The 18,056-nt window shown below is 39.1% G+C and overlaps 1 protein-coding gene across 2 annotated transcripts in view; it reads left to right on the forward strand.

Annotated features, from left to right (window-relative positions):
* cadpsa (Ca2+-dependent activator protein for secretion a) overlaps window positions 1–18,056 on the forward strand; it is a 195,071-nt gene that overhangs the window by 54,455 nt on the left and 122,560 nt on the right. For both annotated transcript variants that reach the window (XM_044349147.1, XM_044349146.1), the window contains exons 4-5: window positions 16,197–16,277; window positions 17,661–17,897. In XM_044349147.1, coding sequence (XP_044205082.1) covers window positions 16,197–16,277; window positions 17,661–17,897 — 318 coding nt within the window. The remainder of the gene's footprint in view (window positions 1–16,196; window positions 16,278–17,660; window positions 17,898–18,056) is intronic.

Consider the following 18,056-nt stretch of genomic DNA (forward strand, 5'->3'; position numbering starts at 1 on the left):
GTCCTGGTCAAACAGAGACCTTGACCGCTTTGAAGTAGGCCTGTCTGCGGTTAAGCTTAGAGTTTGGCCTCAGCACCGTGTGTGTTTATGTGTCTGTGTGTGAGAGAGACAGAGAGATATGGAGTGTGCTCTGATGGTGATGTATACCTTAAACTACTTTGTGAAATCTTTAAATGGTTATACACACGCACACACACACACACACACACACACACACACAAACACAAACATGCACAAACACTCCCCTGTGCCCTTTATCCCCTTCTAGGTGGTTGCCATGGGAACTGTACACAGAGGCTACCGCTCATCCCCCCTCCCCTTCCCTTGCCATGCCAACTGTTGGCCCCTTATCTGAATTAAGGACAAGTGATTGCTTTTCTTTTAATCACTATCAGGGTTTGGGCCTGTTAATCCATCCAGAGGAGATAGAAGCTCGTTTAGATCAATGGAGAGAAGCAAGGAGACGAGGAGAGGCAAGATGAGGGGAGGAGAGGATTAGTAAGGATGAGGAAGCACTGAGGTTTTTAATCTAATCAAATGTTGATGCTGATGATAGAAATGTTCTTTGTTACTCTTGGTAAAATGATAAATGTTTGGGTGTCAGTGACGCCTAAGGGACAGTGGGAAAATGATTGGAGTGGGAATGGAGGCTAAATTTTATCCCCAGAGTTAATATTTTTTTTTATCAATAATAGTTATTAATAATAATTTGATCAATTCAAATTTTAGTTTTTGCATGATGTGTAAAATGTCTAAATCTTTAAAACCGAGTTATTACAACATGGACAAACAGGCTATTTGTAGTTAAAAAAAAACTACATGCAAACCTGCTGCAGTTTACAGGACTGTGGTCACTCCAGGTGGCTAGCTACTCTGACTAGCCTATGTCATAGTGAACCTAACGGGCACCTGTACGAAAGGGACAGACTGAAAATGACTCTGCACACTGATGTTCTGCACTTGTGTTTGTTGGCGAGGTATCATCCCTGCTTCCAGTTGAAACACTGGGAGATGACTGAACAGTTTGCAGATTCTTCTTCGGTCAATCTGCTCCTCCCTTCCTACTGGGTCACTAATGCTAGCTACCTAGTCTTGTCAAGAAACACCAATAGCGGCAGATCAATTAATGAGCAGATTTTTCAGCTCTGTCTGTGGGGGATATTCTGTATTTTATGTATAATACAGGTTTACAGGTGGTGCAGATCTTTTATTATTTTTGCTCAACTGTCTGAAAAAAAAGAAAGGATCCTGCATTTTGTGAGCAAAGGAGAATCAATTAAAATTGTGAATTGACCCCAAGCTTGAAAAAAATCACGATTCTTTTATATGGCCATATCGCCAAGCCCTAGCAACTCGTGAAATTGACATGATGTGATCCACTAAGGAGAAGACGTATCACTCTGTTGGAGTTGTTGTAACTACAGAAACTCTCAGTCCACTCTGATTGTACAGTGGTGTTACAGAGTGGAACTTCTTCCCTCACAAATGATCTTTGGCTGAGCATAGAAACACAAGCCCAACAACAGCCAAGTTTAAATTTGGCCTGCCATCAAGTTACTCTCAGAATTAACATTAATTGGCTATTTTAGCCGATACTGATACTATTTAGCCATATACCGATAAATATGCTTTGAGTGGGCCTGATACTGATCCTTAGGATCGGATCAGGACATCTCTATTTATTGTTGTCCTCTGCATATGGCCATAGCACGCCTAGCCCACACAAAAGGAATCTTTTTGATGTAATTATTCTATTTTATTTTTGATAATAAATCTCACAAGGAAAGAATGAAATAAAATATACATTTGGGATGAGAAGATGTGAGAAAAAGACCTTCCCTGCTCTCCCAAAGAAGTCAGACTAGCACATGATACACCATACAGATTTTTTTTTAAAGGGCATTATATAGTATATAAGATGCACAGTGAGGTTTTGGAAACTCAAATAAAAATGGAAGAAAGTAAGTAGTATACAGGGAGGGATGATGTACAATCTTAAGAAAAATGCTCCAGATCAATGTGACATATTGCAGTTGTTAGCTGATTAGATATAATAGATGAGCCAGCTCAGATTCAATTTTTACTCAGCTCAGATTTGATATGATTTGTCATATTTTGTTGAACTTGAATCATCATGCATGAGTACTGAATCAGTTGTCTAAGGTAATCATTTTCAACAACGCTTATTTCTTTTGAACAGACTGAGTTAGAGCTGAGTGTGATTTGGACATAGTGTTGATTGATAAAGGTTAAGCTGTGGACTGCTCCTGCAGGTGGCATTAATGTCATCATTCTACACTTCTATATGTCACCTTTTTAGACAAGTAGTTTGCAGCGTGCATGTTGTGTATAGTGCTTGTGAGTAGTTTTCAGGCTTAAAACTGCATAATTAGTTTTTGGCTTTTTTAAATGAATTTGTCTCAATTTGATTCATATCGTTGGTTTTGAGTTGATGTAATCATTCAGATTTTTCCACACATAATGGTTGTACTTTAGACCCCTATAAATCAATTCTCTTCATATCAGTGGCTGGTTACCTGATGATGGTCAAAGCTGCTGCATTATTGCATTGGTTCTAAACTTTTTGGATCTTCATATTGTTTCTTCTTTTCTGGTTGCCTGATGATGATCACCAACTAGAGGTCACCATTTCTGAAATCTCATTTGAACAGAATTTATTTCAGATTCATGCTGCTGAAACTAAGATTCCTGTCAATTCTAGTAAAAAAACAAAAAGCAATTTATTATTGTTATCTCTATCAGACACCTCTCAGCAGAAGCTGCAGAGGAGTAACTGAAAACATTGATCCTGTGTGCATTACATTTATGAGTTTCAGGGCTCTAATACTGTTCATGCTGTCTTACTGACAGCCTATACCTAAAATGATTAGTTACACCTGGGCTTTTCCTGCTCTGACATCAGGTAAAGTTCAACTTCTTAACTCAGTGAGACAACAGTGAATTAATGGAAAATTCTGTGTTTATTTGAATCTGATGTATTTCCCATAAATGTGGCCATTGTGGCTCTTATGTCCCATGATAGTTAAAATGGGAATTAAAATGGGACCATAATTTACAAAATGAACATCATGCTGTATTGAGTAAGACTTGAAACTAGCGATTGAAACCATAAACTCATTAGGAAATTGTTTACTGAGGTAATAAATCAAGTGAGAAGTAGGGTCATTTTCTCACAGACTTCAGACAGTCGGATTTCTTTTTGCAGCCAGTGTAGTCACACCCCTCCTGGCCATTAGAAATACTGCCGGTTTAAGGCACTTCCGCATTGGCTTCACTTTTCAGGCCGGGAGCTAGATGCTTGGTGGCACTACTCAAGTCTGCATGGGCTCCATGAGGGAGTGCTAATGCATAAAATTAATAAATACAGAAAAACAAGTCCCAGTGGAGAATTGCAAAGAATATTGAATGAAACAGTAAAAATACTTTGTAAAAAATAAAATAAAATAAAATGGGGACTAATGGTGATGGCAAGTGGAAGCATTTCAACTCTGCTACACTGCAGTTAGAAACTTGATTAAATGAACAAAATCACTCTGAAATAAAAAGTATTCTGTCAAAGTTCAAGTTACTTGATTAAAAGACCAAATAAATACATTTTGAAATAATAGAGTGTAGCCTATCTAGCAAAAAGCTGTAAATGTAGCTACCTAATGTGAAGTTACAGTATCCCGAGTTAGGCTTGTTAAAGTTAGCTAGCTAGCTAACAGTAGCATGAAAAGAAACGTTAAGGTCCAGTTACTTACCCCTGAATTTTCTTGACTCTTCTTTGTTAATTATATATTCCATCTTCAATTATTTTTTCATTAGTTCATCCGTGGACAATCAAAGTTTTCACTGTCTCCTGCCATTCCATGTCTGGGAACATAATGGGGGATGAACCAGTTTGAACCGGTTTAAGCTTGTTGAAAGTACAATTATGTACCTTTTTCTGTCAGCAATGATTTTGTACCTTTAAAATAAAACATCCACAGTTATCACCTTCAGGACCATTTCTGTACCTTGTAGGGTAATTTTCTGATGAATGTACCTTTAGGTACAGAAATGATACCCCCTCTCATCAACCTCATCTCCAGCAGCAGCACGTAGCTGTTTTCAGCAAAAAAACAAAAAACAAAGACAAAGTAAGCAACCAGCTGGTGAATGTAGTGGAGCATTTAGCAACAACAGATATTTTTCTTAGGAGTTGTTGGAGAGGAAGCCAGAGCTAAAAAGAGGGTGACTTCTGGATTTACATTCATTGGGGGTGCAGACACACAACTTCAAATGGATGCTAATGTTGCTTTGTGTCTGTTGGATGTGTAAATGAGCAAAATAGGCATGTTTGCTAATGTGCTTGCCAGATCATTTTTAGCCATGCTAAAACATGCTTGAGCATGACTCTAGGGATAGCAGTGGTCTGTCAGTCCATCACTTTGGTCCAGACTGAAATATTATAGTATGCTATGCAATTTTGTTCAGACATTCATGTCTGCTTCAGGATGAATCATACTGACTTTGTGGAACTCCTGGCTGTTCCTCTAGTGTCACCATGAGACATATGTGGTCCAGACTGAAATATCTAACTATAATATGGAAAGCCATGAAATTTTCAACAGATATTCAAGGTCCCTAGAGGATTTATTCTAACCTCTTTGATGATCCTCTGACTTTTCCCTCTAGTGCCACCAGCAGGTCAGAGTTTTCACTTATATTGTGTTATATCTCAACACAACATCTACTTGATTAGCACGAAATTTGGTACAGACATTAATGATTTTCAGACAATGTTTTCTGATAACTTCAGTGATCCTCTGACTTTTCCACTAATGCCATCATGAGGTTGACCTTTTAGTTCTGTACTGAAATATCTCAACAACTATTAAATGGATTACTGTGAAATGTGATTCCCACATTCATTGTCACCAGAGGATGAATTGTAATAAACTATTCATCTTGCAACATCATTTGGTCAAATTTTCATTTTGTCTGATACTTACCTGCAAAACTAATGACATTTGCATAAGCCTTAGCTGTACTTTGTGTTTAGTGCTAATTAGGAAGTGTTAGCATAATAACATGTTAGACCAACATGATGAACATGGTAAATATTATGCCTGCTGAACATCACCATGCTAGCATTATCATTGTGGGCATGTTATCATTTAGCTCAAGTATAGGCTCATAGCTGTTAGTGCAGCGAGCAGGTAAATCTGGCCTGCTCTCTGTTTGATGAGAAAAAATCCTACAGTGACCCCTCTGTAGAGCTTACTTGGTGCTGAATGGTACATTTAGAGATAGCGTGAGTTTAAGCCTTTAAGTAAACATAATGATGGAGCACCAGCCAAGGACAGCTCATATAGGAGACTCACCAAAGTTCCAGGAAACTTGAGGTATCAGTGACTTCTATTTAGAATATTAACTTTGTATCTATGAGGCTGATAACTATTCAACCAGCTTTTACCACTCAAAGCAAAGCCTCAGGAAAGCCTAGAAGCCTAAAAAGCAGTCATCAGATCAAGCAGTAGACACAGACCAGGAGGGATCAGTAATGGAACAAAAGAGAGGAGATCAAGGTAGCAGGCTAGACAGAAGGCAGAATAGGAAATGATGAGGAAACAGTTTGGAGGAGTTGTTATTCTCTGGGTGAAGAGGCCAGCCGCAAAAGCTTTACTCAGGGACTGAAGGAGGGAGGCAGGTAAATTGAAGATGGAGGAACCAGAGGCTGACTTGAAAAAGAGCACAAAAAAAGGAACATTGTGCATATAACAGCATACAGATCAAACCTCTACTCCTTGAAATTTGTGTAAAACAACTGTGATAGAAAAAATAAGATAAAACAATGCTTCAATCATAAAAGTTATTCCCTAAAATTGCTAAATAACATTCAGACATTCCTTAGTATCTTACTGATAATTTCACCTTGGATGAAATGAGGTGCACTTTGAACGACTGGGGCCTTAAATAAACATGAAGTTATCAGTGACTGACACTGACTGATGTCTGGAATATTTTATTTTAAAAAAAAATGCAGTCCAGGCTGGAAAGTGTAACTGTGTCACAATTACACACTTTGTAATAGTTTTATTTGTGTTTTAAGTAGGTGATAAATTCACAATTCACAAAATAGAGTAGACATCTACCTTCCAGCATGCAGACTAAAATCACATGAAGCGTTGATGGACAATGTTGTACCACAGTTTACTCTCCCATTGTGAATTTAGCAGCAGTGTCCCAGTGTGAGAAACTGGCGTCTGGTGGCGCAGGTATGATTTCCGGAAATATGTGTGTGTGTGTGTGTGTGTGTGTGTGTGTGTGTGTGTGTGTGTGTGGTGTGTGTATGGAGAGAAGCAGGTTTCAGGAGTATCAGTTTTGACAATTTGTCATTACAAATAAGTAACTCCATTGTCCTTGTCACCTTGCCTCTCTGTCTCATACAGTTTTAATGCTTCACTGGATATTATTTCAGCACCTCTTGTTTACTCTCTGCTGGTCAGCTTTGGCTGCTGGGTAATCACATGCTGCTCTGTAATGTTGTGCAAAATAAACATGGACGCTCATGGACAATCTAAATGAAATAATACATGGCTGTAATTAGATTTTTGGCTATTAAACACATCATTGTCTTTGACATGCTTTTACAGGACAACAGATGTTCATAATGTGAGGGTACAAAGTAAATTTTAAGATATAAATTATGAGCTTGAGAGCATGTATAACTAAATATTTTGCACTTATTATCGAAAAAATCTATCTGTGATGCTCCGTGTGTGTGTGTTTGCGTCAAAAATGGCCGTTAACAATCTAGCTGGGGGAGCGGTAGTCATGACAACAGGCTCAGACTGTCTGTTGTTTACTGAAGCAGAAACTCTGTGAGCCAGAGTTCCTCAGTCAAGGAACCAAGCTCAGTTCACTGACCCAAACATTCCACACCTGTTCCCATCATCACCTCCAGGCACAGTGTCCTTACATGCTTGTCAAACATGACATCGACCGAAGTACCACACTGCTAGATCTTCCATGCTGGTAGTGGGGAAAGTTTTCTTTGTTTTTAGAGATCATTTAGAGATCAACTGCAATACCCAGCAGCCATGACACCACTCAGCTACAGTTGAACACTAGGGCACTAATGTTTGCTATGGAGAAAGTGCTTTGCCAGACATACTGTAATAACAGAGTAATATTTAGTACAACATGTTGTCCAACCACATATAAAGGTAAACAAGTAGCCGTTCCAATTGGCCACACTTGAATGTGTTGTAAAAAATCTGCCATCATAGAGAAGAGAGTGTCTGTCATGACAGCCAGGTGTACAGGACAGGCACAGTCTGCTTCCCCCTCAGCATTCCCTCTTTAGCCTCGATAAATTGATCCTGAAGGTTGTTCCTTGTTATATTGACCTCCCCTTGGCTGCATCACACTGCCTTGTTGATCTTCTTTGTAGTATCAACACAATGAATCCTACAAATGGAGCTAACAGCAGACATTTTCAGAGAGCCTGTCTTTAAAAGCATTTGTGGTGTTGTACACACGAAATGTGATGGGTAGTGGTTGTGTGGAAAAATGGAGAGAGAGACAGAAGTGAGAGAGCTTGAGAGAGAAGTTCAACCTCTGCCTTTCCTTCTCCCTGCACACACCTGGCAAATGCGTGAAGTTGGCATGATTGTCAGATTTGTCTGTTCCAGAAATGTATAGAAATCAATTCTGACATTGGACAGAGAGTTTCAGATGCTGTTAGACAATCCAACAACAAGCACTTTGTGTGAAGCATATTGAGGCCTGAAGAGGTGCACTCTCTTGTGTGGTACCTATACGTTGTTGTGGCTCTGCCTGCTTTCAGGATGTCCTACTGTAAACTTCCTTGTTTGGTTGAAGTTGAGAAATGTTCCCATGTTTTTGAAACATTGCAGCTCCTTTAAGGGCTGCAATGAAGAGGAGTGTGGTACCTTGGGGTGCGTTGAGGATGATTTCAGCTTTTTTACTGTACATTTATAATATTCTAACACATAAAAAATGAGACAACATTTACATTAACTACAATTTCATATAACATTTTATCTTCTGTTACAGGGTAAACTTGGGAGCCACTGTCCCAGTCTAATACAGTTCAATGAGTGGATTCCACTACCACTCTAGGAACCTGACATCTTAGATCACATAAACAAAAACTTACAGTGGGGTAAACTGTTTTTGGCATTGGTTGCTTCTTTCAGAGGATCTTTCAATGACACATTCAGAAGTTTATGCACAACACAGTTGTGAGAAAAATAAATTCCCCTCTGAGAAAAAACTCTGAAGATTTTCAGAGTAGCAGAGGAGCTGTGCTCAGCCATTACAAAGGGACCGCTAGAATTCAAGGGAACATATTTGTCAGGCACACAAGGGATCACAGTTTTGGAGGTTTTCTATGCACTTCCTTTTTGTTCCCTACTGATCAAGACTCGACAGTGAGCTTAATATTTTGTTGAGGGGGTTTATTGTGCTCCACTGAACTGGTGCTTGGATTCACTTTGGATCACCATCAGGAGGAAAGCCAATCCTATGTGTAGTGTATAACCATTCATGCCATTTGAACCATTTAGTGGATGACATTACTGTACCAACTTTGATTACACTTTATTTTACTGGTCCAATATTTTATTAATAATTAACTATAAAGGAATTGTAACTGTGAATTCATAGGAAGGTTCTTGGACATGTGATAATGTAATTTGGTACTAACTAAAGCTAAAATGGATACAGTGTTCAGTTGGTCCACTTTTTATTGATTAATTCCAATTAATTGCTTGTAACTTTTAGTTAGTGCACAGCAGGTCGACTGAACATACAAACATCAGATCTTTCTACAGGCAAGCATGCAGTTCAACAGATATGGAGAATCAAGTTTCCAATAACCAACTAATTTCTTGGGTTTAAATTGAGCAGTTCTTTCAAGAACATGCCTCTGAAAATCAACATCTGTTTATAAACTCAACACAACTGGCAACCCAAATAACTTAATTAATATGGCTTATATATTTTAAAAATTTACTGCTATGGTTAAGGTTAGGTTTAGGCACAAAAAAACTTGGTTAGAGTTAAAGAAAGGAATTTTTTGGTTTAAAATAACTTCTTTATTAAGGTTAAGGGACCTTTGTCATAACGGCTACTATAATTAGCACTTGGTTAAGAAACCAACATTGACTGTCGGTAGGAAATGGGGAAACACTGGACAGGAGTCCTGCTGCCACTACAGGGCTTTGTCATTTGAATGTATGCAGTTGTTTTTTGGTCATCTACTGAAATAACTGATTCTGGCGCTTATCCTGGGAAGACAGACTCCTCAAGCAGGTCAGCCCAGTGCAAATAGATAGAAGCAGCCAATAATATTTAAACTGACAACTGCCAACATCAGACTTTAATATTTCTTCACAGACTTCCTCTTGTGGGATTAATGCACCCTTGCAGTTCCAAAAAATGTCTTCTTATCAACCAATATTTAAAGTATATAGGCAGAAAACATTTCTCCTCCATTGCTTTCCAAAACACATCATAACAGCCCAGCATCTGCTGTTTTTAGTTGGATTTTATGCAAATCAGCTGAACTAAACATCTTTAGTCTTAGTAAATACCTGCTGAATTGAAGGCTTGCAATGACTTTGTGCTCCTGGTGATAATTTGCAACAGGCTCTCTAAATATTTCCCATGAAATCATTATGGTGTCTTCTCACCTGCCAGAGAGCTTCACGATTAGGGTGTAATCTATGGGTGGTTCTTACTGTCACCTTAATTCTCACTCCCTCTGTGCAGATGCGCTACACGAACACTTGGTGTCAAATATAGTGATTAACTGAAATGCTGCCAAGTGTGTTTGTTGGAAAGTACGACCAAACTGGAGGTACTGCTTAAGTACCCAGGACTCATGTTAGTAGCAGATGAAAGTGGGTACTCACAGTGAAGCAGACACAGGAACAGGAAATGTTTGCATCACTTCCTGGAGGTTATTTTAGGATAACCTGCAGCTTCTTGGAGAGGCAAGTCCAGAGTCCGATTGATTGATTGAAGGCATCGGGGGTGGTGAAATTCAGTATTTTTCAACTCTGCAACTTTAATGTGAGAGCAAAGAAAGAGGAAAAAACATTGCATGACTTGAATCTGAGACACCAGACTCACTGTGATGTGTATGCATTCCTTTCTCTCTGGATATCAGAGGATAACAACATGGGAGTGTATACACAGTGTTGCTTTGCACACTTTTTGATGTGTACATTCTCTGGTTTATATCACGGTTTGAGTGTGTGTGTGAGTGTGTGTGCATGTGTGTGAGACAGCAGTAATTCAAACATGCTCCTCAGTCAGTGGTAACAGCAGGGGTGGGTGTTCTGGCAAGATGTTAATGCAGCAAGGACAGATGGGTGAGAGAGAAAAAGACAGAGTGAGAGAACGTTCCCATCAGCCTTCTGTGCTTGATACTTTTTTCTGCTTACCTATGTGTCACTACACTACAGCTGAGAGACTAGATTCCTTACTGAAAAATAACAATCACAGAAAGGATATAAGACAATTGTAAAAGCAACAAATGTTTCTAGGAGTACAGTAAGGTCAGTCATAAAAAAAATGAAGGTACTTGTATATAATTTACATACATACACATGTGTATGGCATAGGGATGCAAATTTTAAGCAATTTCCTTAATCAATAGTCAACCACATTAACAATCGATTATCAATTAATCATTTATAGTTTAGGGATGTGCCTCAGGAAAAAAAAACCCCAAAACATGTCAAATGCCAGCGCACAGGTCGGTTACATCACTATCTCAGTCTCTTTCCTCTGCTTCGCTGTTACGTCTATCAGCAGGTCTCAACTAGGGGAGTCACATCCACCTGCTACATGATGCACATTTCCTTATTTGGACATTAGTCCCGGCGTTGGGAGTGTTCCCTAGAGATAAAGCAGAGCCACTGACACACGCAAAGCTCTCTCAAGGGACTCTCCATAACCTGTTGATCCCCTTCTCCTTTCCACAAAGTTAGGTTGTAAAAAATAGGCAATAAATGAAAAGCAATAATCGCCTTTTAATTTCCTCCCTACACATTACACACTGTACTTTCTCTGTATTATGGGTGTATAAATAGGTAGAGGTCTGTCTGCAATGAGCAAAGATTTAGCTGCGCCTTTCAGTAGTCCGGTTTGCTGGTCTTCATATTTTATTTCATTTTATTTTATTCCTACTTTCTTAATGGATTTTAACTCACATGCATTATTTGTGTTTGTTGTAATTGTATTTACATGTGTCTGATGTTTTATCTTGTACACTATCCACATAGTTTTTGTGGCTGCAATTTCCGTGGTAGCTCATGCTCTGTAAAACACATTGTGCTTCCACCTGGAATGAAATGTGCTATATAGATAAATTTTTGCTTGCTTGCTTGAATGTCAAACCTGCATTTTTAAGCTGAATCACACTCTGGTTGAGTTTCCTCCTTGGTACGATTTGTGGTCTGTGGTTGGTCTGGTCATAAATGAATCCTGGAGTGGTTTGTTTGTGGTGGGAATGTGATTGGACATCCATCTGTCCTCCAGGCACAAGGTGTACTCTGCAAATTTGAGCTGAATGGCTCCAGTAACCAGGTGTGCTTTATATATTGGGATGTGAATGAGAGAAGTCAACAGTGGCCAGCAGCTAGTGATTGAGGTCTGACTTGGACTACAATTAAGTACGTTGCCCTCTTGATATTTGGGCAGATAGGACCTTCCCTTGAACCTTATTCTTGTGTTTACGTTCTCATAAGGCTTTTTGTCATGCATTTTGGTTCACTTCAGGTTGTTTCTGTGTGAAAACCAAGGGTAAAACACAACACGTTTGCGAACTCATCCTCTGATCCACAATCAAACTATAGGTCTGACAATGCCCTAAGAGTACGAACAGGAATTTAGCAGTGAAAATAAGCTCCCAACCACAGAGATTCAGCGATAAGTTACAAAAGTCTTGAGAGCTGAAAAGCGTGAGATGGTTTAAGTGTAAGACATAGCTTTGTTTATCAGTCATTAGTTGCATGTTTTAGATTGACAAGTGACCCATGATGCATCTCCTCAACAGTTAAACTAATGTATTCTGTGACAAAAAATCCCATCCGTCTGTTGAAATATATGTAGTAGAAAAGGATTTCTGCGTTTGTGTGAATAGACCATCAAGAACATGCAGAGTTCCATGGCTGCCATGGGCACACAGCAAATGTTAGACATGTGCTTTGGAAAGTCCCATGACATCTGGGCTATTGTTTGCCAGAAAGCATTTGGGAGACTCTGAAACAAAGTGGCAGAACGGTCTCTATTCTCTATCTTTTGGACTATACCAACACACTGAAATGATTACTGCATATCAGCAGAAACACTATCCACAGCACGAAGCCTGGTGGTGGCAGCATCATGCTGTGAGGAGGCTTCCCTGCAGGAGGACTTGGGAGGCTTGTGAAGGTAAAGGCAAACATAAATGTGGTAAAATACAGAGAAATCCTGGAGGGAAACCTGCTGTGGTCTGACAGTGAACTAAGGGAAAGATTTATTATCCAGCAAGATGACAATCCGAACTGTAAAGCCTAAGCTGCACAAGACTGAATTAAAATGTCTTGGAGTGATGGAGTGACAGCCAGACTTAAATAATTCTGCTCACACACGGTTCCAAATTGACAGCCGCAGCAAGACCCATGGGGTAAAAATGTTTCCAGATGTGTAACACTGATACAGACCCATCCGCAGACTCAAGGTTGTAACTGCTGCCAAATGTTACTAATTATTGCTTGAAGCGAATATTTACTGTATGTGTACACGCACACACACACAAAATGCACACTGTGGTGCTCTTATTCCCCATCAGCAGCAGCTGAAATGACTTTATCAACCCCCTGTGACTGTGAAGGTCTCCAGGGCTGGCTCATGATATGAGCTGGGTCTCAGTGACTGGACTTTGTGAAGCAAAACATCACTGCAAATACGCTCTCAACAGCAATGTCACATCTTGAGTTGTATGTGTCAGGGAGCAGTAAAATTTGTAGTGATGTGATGTTAAACAACAAAATCAGGTTACCAAGGCAACAACCACTGAAATAAACTGATGTCATTTGTTGATTTTTTTTATATGTCCTTTTTTGATCAGGAGCAAGTGGAAAAGCTCAACAGAGTGTTACCACTTGTGTTTATTACAAACCCTGGTAGAGGTCACTGTAATGCAGGTCAGTAAGATTACAGGCCGCATTTTTCCTAAAAATAACTCAATATGCTTTTTCAAACCAGGATCTCAGACCGTTTATTTCACATATCGCAACTTTTTTGGCCATTCGGGGGCAGCAGAACAAGCTGTAAGCACTAGCATAGGTATATTATCACCTTAAAAAGTTTTTTTTGGTGAATGTGTTAGCAAACCATTGCTTATTAACACATGCAGCAGACATAGAGCAACTTAAGCATTCATTTGGAATCATGTCTCTGGTCACCTGATGACTGTAAATCCAACATTACCACCACCAACTGAGAAAAATAGCTGACTCGTTAGCTGCTGAATGCCCCACTATGTTAACCAGCTGGTCACTAATTGTGTCTGTCTGCTGTTTGGTGCTGAGCAGGTAGTGTGCAGTCGGTTTATCATGCCTTATTACACATGCTGTGGCTTATGAGAGTGAATCAAACCGAGCTGGGTTAAACATATTATTTGACCCATTGTTAATATAAAAATATTGATTGAGCTGCTTTAACATATTGCAATATAATAATCACATCAGTAACCAGAGCAGTGCTGTCAACCTCATGGAAAGAGAACAAACTTTGGTATGACTCTACCATTTAGTGACATAACTTCAATGAATGTATTCAAATTAGTGTATATATCATGATAATAAATTTGGCGCAACTGTAAATTGTGAGAGACAAATGAAATATGTCAACTATTTTTGCCCAGGTTACAGGAGGTAATCAGAGTTTGTCTTTTGGCATATTGTTTGTGGTGGGTTGTCCATCAGTTAAAATGGTTCCTGGCTTCCCCCTGTAGCAGGCTGTTTCATCTCCCTGCTCCAAATGGCCCTGTCTGCCCACGCTTCCTCTACCATCTGCCCCCCTGTGAAGACATGAGGCATTTCTTGGAACAACCATCCAACAGCTTACATAGGAAGCAGGGGGAAGGCAGCAGCCCATAACACTGACAGTGGTTTGAGGAAACTCAATCTGGTCCAATGTAGTATAAGAGGTACATTTGATTTTTTAATCTATGATTGGCTTTGTTCCAAGAGCTGGAGGAGCTTTCTGCAGCATAATAACAAAATTCTTACTACAGTCTTAACCAGAGGAAGCAGTTTGTTAAAACCCTAATCCCTGATTGTTCTCCTTTAATGTTTACTGTTACGCGAAAGACCCTCTCTAGAGCCAATGTAGATATAAAGGGCTCAATCTAAGGTAACGATAACACAATGATTCTTATTTTCAGGTGATTATACACTAATGAAAACATACTTATGAATATAATATTCCATTTCTGCCAATAGAGCCCTCTAAATCCTACACACTGGTCCTTTAACATACAGTATGAACACAGACAGAAACCATTCCAAAATACTTATTAAATACTTATTATTCTCAATGCTCTCAGCACAGCACTTCTCTTGAATTGATATTTTTCTTTGTCCTCCTCTCTTTTTCAGTGTCTGCCTCCAATAGGCTCATTTTTTTAAAGAGATTTTTTTGGGACATTTTTTCTATTCATTATTGAATAGTGGGCAGTGAATAGGCAGACAGGAAACACAGGGAGAGAGAAATGGGTATGACATGCAACAAGAGTCCCTGGCTGGAATCGAATCAAGGACGTTGCGGTTATGTGGCATGCGCAGTAAGCATTCAGCTACCAGGACACTCCCCGATAGGCTCATATTAAATAAGACCCGTGCTCTTGACATTTGGGAACCAATCAATAGAACAATAAGAAACATGTGACCATGACAATAATGTGCATTTTTTCAATAGTAGTAGATAAATACTTGTAAGGGAGAAAAGTAAAGGAGAGAAGGCTGCTTCCTCCCTTTCCACTTGTCCCTGTTCAGTGATAGTAAAACAGCTGTGTGTCATTGGTGACTGGGCACTGTCAAGTTGTGAAAGAAAGGCTGAAAGTGTTCTGCAGTAATTGACATTAATATTAAAATGTGGGCACTAATGTGTGGCACACACATATGTGGTAATAGTGACTGAGAAATATTCAATTAACACCTTTTTGTTTTTGTGTATTCTTTAAGATATTCTTTATTTCTTTTCTTTTCTTTTCTTTTCTTTTCTTTTCTTTTCTTTTCTTTTCTTTTCTTTTCTTTTCTTTTCTTTTCTTTTCTTTTCTTTTCTTTTCTTTTCTTTTCGCACTTTGTGACTGGTGTCTGTGAAAGGTGCTATATAAATAAACTTTGCTTGCTTGTTTGCTTAAGCGCTTTATCTTTCCATCTCACCCTGCACTTACCAGAGCAGGTGGTGGGTTCCAGTTAGGTGAGACTCTGAGATTAGTAAAAAAAAAAAAAAAAAAATGCTTCTTTGCATGTCATCCTCCAAAAAATGTTATCTAGGCAGCATTACATTTCCCTCAAAACATATTTAGCTAATGCAAAATTCTTGTATAAAGAACTGGAGCACCCTGAATGAGAAGCTGTCCAGCGTGTGGCTTTTATTTTAGATAAAATACAGTATAACGGCATGACTACTGTACATTCCATGTGAAATCTCTTTTTGCAGTGAGCAACTGAAGTTATAGGGCAATAGGGACAGTCACAGCAGCAGCTGAATGATGGATGATGAAGTTTGCATCAGTCTATATTTTGGTTTGATTAAGTTTTAGTCAGAGACTTGTGCATAATGGTGGGAATCAGTAGGTAGCAGTATGCAGTAAGAAGTGCAGATACTCATGGGCAAAGGTCAGAAGTTCCGGTACTCTAGCACTGTGTCATGATATACTTCTTAGGAGAAATGGCTGTTCAGTACTGCAACTTTACATCTTTAATTAATTTAGTTTTAAACTTTACCTGTATGGTAACTAGTGTTTACTATTTCCATTCTTCATTATTTTTCATTATTCATTCATTCTTCTTCATCATTATAATTACACATTATATATTGTAGTGATTTCATCAGTAAAATTCAGTGTGTGTGTGTGTGTGTGTGTGTGTGTGTGTGTGTGTGTGTGTGTCTTTCCTCAGCTGGACAACCCTGATGAACAGGCAGCCCAGATCAGAAGAGAGCTGGACGGACGACTTCAAATGGCTGACCAGATCACCAGGGTAAGAGACAAAGGATGGACGCATGGAGAGATGGAGGGATAGATGGATATACAAGTGGTTGGATAGAAAGGTGGAGGAATGAATGGGTGGATGGAGGGATGGATGGATGGATGAAAGAACAGATGGAAGGATGGACAGATGGATGGAGGGATGAAGGAGCAGATGGATGATGGATGGATGACTAGGTGAAGGACCACATTAATGGATGTATGTATGAAGGAACAGATGTATGATAGATGGATGGATGGATGGATGGATGGATGGATGGATGGATGAAAGAACAGATGGATGATGGATGAATGGGTGAAGGAACACAGTAATGGATGTATGTGTGAAGGAACAGATGTATGATGATGGATGGATGAAGGAACAGATGGATGGATGGATGGATGGATGTATGTATGAATGAAAGAACAGATGAATGGATGGATGGATGGGTTGATGGCCACATGGGCTATGATGTGATAAATCTCCTTATCTTTCCACATTAACTGCTTTGTTAATATTTGATATTCACTTCAGTTGCCCCGAAAATATCTAACTTTGATTATATACAGTAAATGAATACTTGAGGGAATATTGAGTTGTCATGAACAGCCATGCTTGCAATTATTATTTTTTTAATGCTGTTGTATCAAGATCACAAGTTAATTTATGTCATTATCTTTAGAAAACAAAAGGCCAATTTCTTGAGATAACAAGATAATTTATCATGGGTGGAGCTCATTCTCATTTGTTCATTCCTGTCTTTTCCTCTCCATGTCTCCCTCACATGGATAGCTCAACTATTTAGATCAAGAAGTCTTCAGGTGGCTCTTAAGGACATGGGTTCAAATCTGTCATATGTTGGTTCTTATTTCCTCTCTCCACCCCACTTTCCTTTCTCCCATTAAGTCTAATAAAATGAAAATGCTTGGAAGGTATTGTTTGGAACTTCTCTTTGGCTACATGAAACATCCCATCATATTATGACCAGGAGTTAATCAACCTGCCATTTGGCAGTGACACATATGTCATTAATAAAGGTGCTGTTAATAATAATGGGTACTCCTTGATCTACAGTTGTCAAGACGCCGTCTGTGCATGGTGTCATGGCACCCCTGATCTTTGATAAACATTTGTTTTCTCATGATATCGGGTTGATTACCTCATTATCTCTCTATAAAAGCATTAAAAAAATATAATTGCAAGCACAGCCATTCTTGGATTCCGTAGTTTTGGGTTGATAATAGTAATAATAATAATTAAGGATTAAGGATTAAGGATTAAAATAAGTAAACACAGTAAGACTAGAACAATAAGAACAATACTACTTTTTTTCTTATGAAGTCATTTTGGACATCATGCTCATTAATCAATGTGTTGTCCTCCTGTTTCTATTAGCTGGGTGGAAGGTTCCCCAGGTTTGCTTCAAGAGAGATGGAGGCCATGTACATCGAGGAGCTGCGATCTTCTGTCAACCTGCTGATGGCCAACTTGGAGAGCATGCCAGTGTCCAAGGGAGGAGAGTTCAAGCTGCAGAAGCTGAAACGAGGCCACAACACCTCCATCATGGACATGGGCCAGGAGGATGAGAACACCCTGTCCAAATCTGACGTGGTGCTGTCCTTTACCTTGGAGGTTGGTGGAGACTAATCAAGGAGTGCCACTGAATTTTGAAGATTTATTATCAGCACGAGTTAGCATGGTAATTTTACTGGTATATATTAAAAAGTGTAAGGCCAGAAGAAGAAGAAGATATTTGATGGGAATCTCCCTTTTAGATTGTGTGATATCTTT

The sequence above is a fragment of the Thunnus albacares genome, chromosome 4 (assembly GCF_914725855.1).
Source record: "Thunnus albacares chromosome 4, fThuAlb1.1, whole genome shotgun sequence".
Lineage (NCBI taxonomy): Eukaryota > Metazoa > Chordata > Actinopteri > Scombriformes > Scombridae > Thunnus > Thunnus albacares.